General features: G+C 36.7%; 1 protein-coding gene across 1 annotated transcript in view; it reads right to left on the bottom strand.

The window, feature by feature from the left end:
• Positions 1-1080: 1080 nt before the first annotated feature.
• Cad96Ca (tyrosine kinase receptor Cad96Ca) overlaps positions 1081-8762 on the bottom strand; it is a 66049-nt gene continuing 58367 nt past the window's right edge. The window contains exon 8 of the mRNA XM_023157036.2: positions 1081-1438. Coding sequence (XP_023012804.2) covers positions 1214-1438 — 225 coding nt within the window. The 3' untranslated portion in view covers positions 1081-1213. The remainder of the gene's footprint in view (positions 1439-8762) is intronic.

The following is an 8762-nucleotide window of genomic DNA, read 5'->3' as shown; positions in this document are numbered from 1 at the left end:
AAACTTCCCGACACAAGTAAAGTTTCAGGAAATGTCCATATCTTCAAAAAAAAGTTAGGCAACTCTTATTGTCAAAAAACTGCTACATTGTTGAGGAGTTTCAACTATAACATTATTTCCATGTGAGGTGTACGGTTCATTTAATTTACACCTTTTTTATCTACACAAACATAGAATTAGGAACTTTAATTCATTTTATATATATACTTTATATTATTACACATCCAGAGATATTTATTTATTCTAGTAATTTCATATGTATATACATTTTCTATATCATTTCTCTACTTGAATTTACTGACGTTTATCGCTTCTTTATTTGCATTATCACAATGTTGATGTACAAACTAATTCGTGGAAATGAATACATCATTATTATTATTATGTATTTAGGTATGTTTGTTAGGGTTTCTTTCCTTCCGAGTCACTCTCGAGATTGCAGGCATCATCATAAGAAGTGATATTAGCAGATAATTTGAGATCGTCTGCAAACAGTAGGATTGTACCAGAGGAAATGCAGGACCTGATGTCGTTTATGAATTCGTTGAAAAATGAAAGTCCTACATTGGAACCTTTGAGAACACTCGACATCACTGCTACTCCTTTGAACAAGAATTTATTGACTGATAATCTAAGATCTTCGAATCAAGTAATCGTTTATGGTGTGAGTTGAGATCCAGTCACGTATTTAGATAAAGAATTCAATACTTGTTTTTGGGGGAATTGTTTCTCAGTGCATCATTATTCCAACTGTAAGCATTTTTCAATTCCAAGTTAGTATGAAGCAAGTCATTAACGTGTTATATGATAGTGCAGATGCTTTCGCCACTATTTTCAAATCTTTACATTTCCTCGAGTGTAACTTTATTTAGAAAGTAGCAGGATGATTGAAAATATTTAAGATCATTTAAATTACTTCTGTGAAAATGGAAAATGTTCCACGCTCTATTCACAAGATGAAACGAAATTGTGGTGTATCAGCAATTGTTTCCACCAACATTCATAGGTTTCAACTCCATCTTTTGAGCAGTAGTCAACAATGATTGGAGTTCTCATTTGGTACTAATATGCGTATGAATGAAAGTAACGTTTTCAATTGATTGCATATATATGTCAAAATAAAAATATCAACAAAAATACATAAGTTAATTCTGGTCACTGGAATTGGAATAAACAGTCTTTTATACACACTAAATACAATAGCTACTAGTACTTATAATTTTTCCCCACTCAGTCCCATCATATTATAGTAGGAGTGATCGGGAAATCGTTCTAATTCGATATAGTCTGTTTCACTCATCAATAATTTCTCTAAAAGTTCTAAACACTCTGTGAACGAGGGCCGCTGTTTGGGGTCCTTGTCCCAGCAGTAGTACATTATGTTGTATAGTTCTCTTCGGCAGTGTTCTGGTTTATCCAAACGAAAACCATCTCGGACCTGGAAAAAAATCGAATTGTATTACGGATAAATTTGAGAGGCACACTAGGTTGATTACCAAAAAAAAACGAAAAGAAAATCTTTCAAAATTTTTCGGAATAAGACCACCCTCATTGATCAATTTGAGTCCACTGAGTCAGTTGACCATCAATCAACATCCGTACGTCGACAGAACGCAAGATCCACCGGAAACATCGCCACTGTCTGTGAAAGTGTGCAGGAGGATCCAAGGCTGTCGATTTCGCGGCGCTCACAAAAACTCGGTCTTTCGCAGACCACAACTTGGCAAATTCTACGTCGTGACTTGGGCCAGCACCCCTACAAATTCAACTGACCCAGGAACTGAAGGAAAACGACCATAGATAACGACGTGTGTTCGCTAGATGGGCTCTGGAGCAGTTGGCAACTAACCCTAATTTTTATCGAAAAATCATTTTCAACAATGAGGCCCATTTCTGGATCAATGGGTATGTGAACAAACAAAATTGTCGAATTTGGGACTATACCAATCCACATTTGGTATGCGTTCAACGCATACCGAAAAAGTCACTGTTTGGTGTGGATTTTAGACTGGCGGTGTCATAGGTCCATATTTCTTTGGGAACGACGTTGGCCACGCCATCAACGGCGAACACCAACTTCTTTTGGTCTGAATTGGATGATCTGAACACCAACAACATGTGGTTTCAACTGGACGGATGTGCCACACAGCTCATGCCGTATTGGATATTCTTTCATTCTGAAACTAGTTTATTGCCAGCTTTTGAGTATATCGAAGGAATCATGTGGAAAAATCACAACAATTTCGATTATTTGCTTGGAACAGCTGATGTTTCATGTGGAATTTAACTATATCGGATTTCCATTGTCTTATAACATATGATTTTAATACGATTTGAAATCAAAGAAAGAACAAATAAAATTGAAATGAATAGCTAAAATTACAATTATATCAACCAATAAAATGTAAAATGAAATTGTAGAATAAAATAATAAAGGCGAAAGATGGAAATGACCACATCGTGAAAACATTAAAAAAGCTCAATATTGAGAATGAAACAATTGAAAAAGAAACTAAAGCATTTAAAAAAGATTTCAAACCAATTTACTCAACGACGTTTCGATTGTTTCGACAATTCACTGACTTAAGGAATTGCAACCACTGGTTGTGGTGGCATTTTTTTCTTGTGAGGCTTCTGCTGTCTTCTAGTCAAAGAATGTTCCACCATCACTTTGGAGTAACCATTCCGTTGAAGATCTTTTTTTATTATGCCAAGTTACTTCTCGAGACCTGCCTTTGTATTACAGAGCTCGAAAACACAATCTACTCGTCTTGATGCTCCCTCTTCGGAAAGATTGATGTAATGGATTCGTGATTCAGATACTGTCCCGTGTGAGTGGGTTTTCGGTAGACAGATGTTTCCCAGTACGTTAAAGAATGCCAATTCGTTATGGACTTCCTTCTCCATTGTGAAGGTGATGGCTTACGCTGTTGATATGTTTCAGGAAGGCGTCTAGTTCAGTATTCCCATGGTTTCATATTATGAAGGTGTCGTCAGCTTATCTCAACCAGACTCGGAGTTTCTTGTGGGATTGTCGGCTATGACTGGTGAAAGTGGCGATCCCATTGGCAGTCCCTCATCTTGCGTAAAGAATTCGTACTTCAGTTGGAAATAGCAGTTCCGTACACATCATCCCAGTAATTCCATGATTACTCTAGGTATTGTGACTTCATTTCACGTTTCACTGCTCAATAATATGTATATTTTAGCGCTATCTATTTTAATTTACAATTACAATTGTAATTGTATTCATTTTGTTCTCTCATAGATTTCGGATCATAATGAAATCATATTAGATAATGGATGTCGGAACTAGTTGAATTCAATTTTGATCATGTCGTTAATATCACAGGAGGAGATACTATCTCCAAAAATGTGTCATGTCTGTTTGTTTCGGATTTCCCACAATTTTATGTTATTGATTGGTGATTCACTGATAATCGAAAATTTATTCCTCAACAACACAATATTCGAATTATAACCAGCACTTTTAGTGCTTCTGAAAACCTTCGATAGTATCCATGAAAGGTATCACTTTTCCTAATTCTCTATTCACTGAACCGTTGAAACAATTGTTATTCGAAAAGGTCGCTGCCTGCGTTTTTCTGTAATACAATCCAGAGAAACAGGATATATCAACAATGAAAAGGGTTGAATTTGCCCTATTTCAACAACTGGATTGGGGAAATAAACTGAAAAAGGGCAAACGGAATATAAACAGTGATTCTAGAGGGACAGAAAACAGACTACACAAGATACCTTGGTAATTTGGAAGCTTCTATTGAAGCATTTATTTTATCAACCCCAGAGATTATTCCAAAACGTGGGTTTTCGAAATGAAAGTTTACCATATTGAGTGAAATTTACTAGAAGATACAGTATTCAGAAATGAAACTTTTCAAGAAAAAACATCTATTCAATTGAGTAAGAAAATATTTTCCCAATTGGATGTTGTGGAAAATGTCTGACCGATCGAATTATCATGTATTCTGAACAAACGCAATAAAAAAGAATGGCAGTTTGATCTTGAGGTTCGAAAGTGAGGAAAGCGTCATTCCAATAAGGACTCCATACATCAGAACAAGCATATGAATAACTTGTATCAGACAACGTGAAAAATGAACAGTTCTAATAAATTCTATACTTTTCATCCTTCAGTTATAGAAACCCGCCCACTTGACCTGCGGGAAGTGAAATCAGTTATTTTTTTAAGCTGGACTTCAATTTTGTCGCCACATGAGTAAGAAATATTTGCAGCTTCGATGTGAATTTGAAGTATTTTTGTTGGAGTTTTCGCATAAAAATGCAAACTGAACTGAAGTTGCGACTGAATCTTCGGAATACTTTCATGGAAGGTGTTCAACTGACTCGACACATTTGATCCCACCAAGAGCGGTAAGTACATATCAGAAATATGCGATAAACTGTAGCTGCTCATCGATTTGATCAACTCAGTATACTTCGAACTTCACTTTATTAGTTCCCGTTCAGTTAATAGAAAGCAGTGTGTTGTGATATCGGGTATTCCATCTGATAATATGAGTATGAGTCATGGAGCCCCACAAGGTTCAACTCTCGTCCAACTACTTTCCATTATCTACACATCTGACTTCTCCAATGTTCTAAAGTTTCTCAACATTCATACATATGCAGACGATACTAACTTGTACTACTCCGATGAAAAAATCTTATTGATCACACAAAACATCGCGTAATAGTGATACAAAAAATCCTGTCCGAACCTTTACCCTAGTGAATCGTCTTCAATACTTGTGGAAGGGCCATAGATGATATCCATTTGCATATTGATGGACATTCTGTGGAATTGACTGACAAAATTAAATGCTTAGTGAAGAAGAGAGAAATAAAACTTATATAGGACCTTGATAGGATCCCGCAATCCTAACCGTCCTAGTTTTCTTTTGAGTATGTTTGGGTTCAGCGTATCGAAAGCCCGCGTTAAATAAATATACCGAGAAAATATTCACCATTATCAAGACATCAGTTGCTGCAGTTTGGCTTCTCTAAACCCATGTTGACTACCGGAGAGAATGTTATATTTCTCCAAAAAATTTGTTAGGCGTATATAGATTCCTCTTTCGATTACTTTGACTACTGGACTCAATGTCGTGAGTGCTCTTTAGTTTTCAATTTTTTGTGGAATGGTTTTTGATATTTTCAGGATATTTGGAATCTATGAACTATTCTTTACGTATCATGTTGTAACAATAAATAATTAATTCACTATCACTACCGATATCAAGATCACTACCAAAATTCAAAAGTTAACTCCAAACTGAATTGCTTAGTCAACAGTCACCTGGACAAAAATATTTGTATTTTATTTTACTATTGTCCTGAAATTAATTCATATGACTTTTCTGTAATGTTTTATTTTTCAAACGTGGTTGAATGGAAAAAAGCACTTTGCTAAACTCCTTGCAAATAGTTCAATGGATATTTCTATGGAGAAGTGAAAACTCAAAAAGTTTTTTGGTTGGTAAATCAGAAAAATATAACACATGGATCAATAAGTCCCGAGACTAACAATGAAAACAACATTTTTTTTACAAAATTTTTTTTTATTCATCAACATAATCTCCTTTTAGGGTGATACAATGGTTCCAACGCTTTTCCAATTTTTCAATACCATGTTTATAAAAAAATGTATCTTTCGCTTCAAAATAAGTTTCAGTTTCAGCGATGACCTCCTCATTTGAGCCAAATCTTTTTCCCTGGAGCATTTTTTTAAGATCAGCAAAGAGCCAGTAGTCACTGGGGGCTGAATCTGGTGAGTATGGGGGGTGGGGAAGCAGATCAAAGCCCAATTCGTTTAATTTTGCCATTGTTTTCATCGACCTGTGGCAAGGTGCATTGTCTTGGTGAAAAAGGATTTTTTTTCTCTGCATGTGCGGTCGTTTTTTTGCGATTTCCTCCTTCAAACGTACCAGTAAGTCAATATAATAATCACTGTTGATCGATTTACCTTTTTCGAGGTAGTCAATGAAAATCACGCCATGCGCATCCCAAAAAACTGACGCCATCACTTTGCCAGCTGACTGCTGCGTTTTCGGACGTTTCGGACGGCTTTCGCCAGCTGTGCGCCACTCAGATGACTGCCGCTTTGACTCTGGAGTGTAGTGATGTATCCATGTTTCGTCCATGGTCACGTAACGACGCAAGAAATCTTTTTTGTTGCGAGTAAATAGCGATAAACAGCTTTCTGAATCATCGACTCGTTGCTGTTTTTGTTCCATCGAAAGCAATCGCGGCACCCACTTAGAAAAAACCTTTTTCATGCTCAAATTTTCATGAAGGATAGTAAATACACTTCCATATGATATCTGTGTCATCTCAGCAATCTCACGGAGCTTCACTTTACGATCTTTCATTACAATTTTTGTCACTTCACTCACATTTTCCGGTGTAACAGCTTCCACAGGTCTACCCGAGCGTTCTGCGTCATTTGTGTCGGTACGACCACGTTTAAACTCGGCAAACCACCGACAAATCGTTGCTTTTGATGGACAAGAGTCCGGGTAACATTTTTCAATCCATTCTTTCGCTTGCACGGTGTTTTTACCCATTAAAAAACAATGTTTTATCAGAACACGAAACTCGGTTTTTTCCATTTTTTAAACAAACTACAAAACGACTTTACTCTAACCTCGATAACTCAGCTGTTTCTGGTCCGATCGACTTAAAATTTCGACACGTTTCAAGCAAAGGTTAGTACTCTAGAAAGACGTGGTTACTGGTTTACTAAGAGCGCCATCTCTGGGTTAGTCTCGGGACTTATTGATCCATGTAGTATGTCCAATTTCGTGATGTGAATGGAGCTCAACCTACTGCGCCAAATTCAGCACTTCGATCTATAAAACTTCCATAAAACAGTAATTCTCTGACATTATTGCTGAATCTGTCGTATATGCAGGTGGATTTTTCAATTTCATTCTGCTCTTCCTTGAAGCTTGTAGTAGACTCACCAATATTTTTCTTTCAAATTTACCGGCATATCTCCGGGAACATATGTGTCTGATACATCATCCTGACATTGAACTTGCGAAAGCTCATTCTTCGCTCACAAATTCGACAAGCAATACATTCTGAACGAATTATCCGCTAGCTCAGCGAATGCCGAACAACTTGATCGAATTCGAAACTCCCACATTGTCATGCGACGATCGTTTTATAGAAACGTTCTTCCTCTTCCATTCGCAATTCATTGCTACGTAGAAAACATTTGGTCGAAGCAAGTGGCAAACTATGTTCAATTTGTGGGCAACTGAGTGAATGTAAAACACTTACGGTTTTCAGAAATCGGTTCTTGTTGGTACAAAGTGGATTATAGACAAAAATGTACACAATTATGGTAAGAGTGATGATGTTTCAGCTATTTCCAGAACAGAAAATCATTCAGTTGGAACACTTGTAATATTTATTCATCAAATATTGTCACAGGCGGACTAAGAACGTTTCAGATGCGCTCCAGCCAGAGAAGACGTAGGCGGACATTTGTACGATGTTATATTACACAAGTGATGACATCATTAGGTCTTTCTAACGAATAAAAAAATTCGCACCAGTCGGCTATGATATCCCTGGTCGAGAGCAATGAGTTCCGTGTTTTCAAATATAATCCTGTGGTTTCTTTCACAAGTGCATGGTATGTGATAAACCCCTGCTGCTGATAGTGGGTTCCTTCTGTTTTTAGCCGACCTGAGGCTCTGTTTTATCTGCTTGATGGGGTTGAAAACCGTTCCGATGAGGATTTTCCCCAAGAGTTTTCTAAATTTGTCCTTGATCCTGGGGATATAAGGTTGATGGGCGCCAGCAACCACTGAGCCTTCTCCTCGTTCTGAGTCGTAGAACTGTTTAGTTTTGTAGCTTTGTTGATCTTGTTGATGTGTACACTGCATCCATTCGATCTTAAACCGCTTGAAGATTTTCCAGTTCTTTCTTCGGATGTTCTGGTCCACATATTCCCTTAGCTCGTTCCATTAGAGTGGAGATGACTTCTGTCTTTCCACTAGGGTTGTGGTCCGATAGTATGTGCAGATACCTATATAATGGAAGTTTTGTCTATGTTTTGATGTTTTAGTTTATTAAAGTTGTATAAAGTTCTCCATTATAATTTTTATATTTTTTCAGATTGTGGAAGGTAACCATTACCCAAAAAAAAAAAAGGTCGATAAAAAACTGATTTTTTCCTCCACAAAAAATGACTTTCGTTGAATAGTTATTAAGTTATACCAAAACATGGTGTATTAGTTTATTTTGTTATACCAAAACATAGACAAAACCTACATTAACCAGATGGAACACAGTCTGAATACAATACTCAATCAAAATTATTTCGAATCTGAAAGAAAAATGTATAAACAAACTGATGGACTAGCGATGGGGTCCCCACTATCTAGCATTATATCCGAAATATACCTGCAAACCATAGATGAGAAAATCTTGACAATAATTAAAACACATGATGAAAGAGGAGAATGGTTCAGATACGTTGTCGATGGACTGTACATATCACGAAACAATGGAATAAGAATAACTATTGTTCAGCATCGTTTAAGAAAATAACTCAAAACTTAACTACCTGGACATAACTATCGGATATAACCACAACAAAACACAATTTCAAATGGCAATATACAGGAAACCTACACAAACAAGCTCCACCATATCCGCAAGTTCAAACCATCCACCATCACAAAAAATGGCTGCCTATAACGCATTCATATATAGAACATTAAGGA

This window comes from Leptinotarsa decemlineata, unplaced genomic scaffold (assembly GCF_025532065.1).
Source record: "Leptinotarsa decemlineata unplaced genomic scaffold, Ldec_3_MD MMD2_tig00026361_RagTag_RagTag, whole genome shotgun sequence".
Classification (NCBI taxonomy): Eukaryota; Metazoa; Arthropoda; class Insecta; order Coleoptera; family Chrysomelidae; genus Leptinotarsa; species Leptinotarsa decemlineata.
The sequence above is the reverse complement of the archived record's forward strand: the minus strand, read 5'-3'. Positions and strand labels throughout refer to the sequence as shown.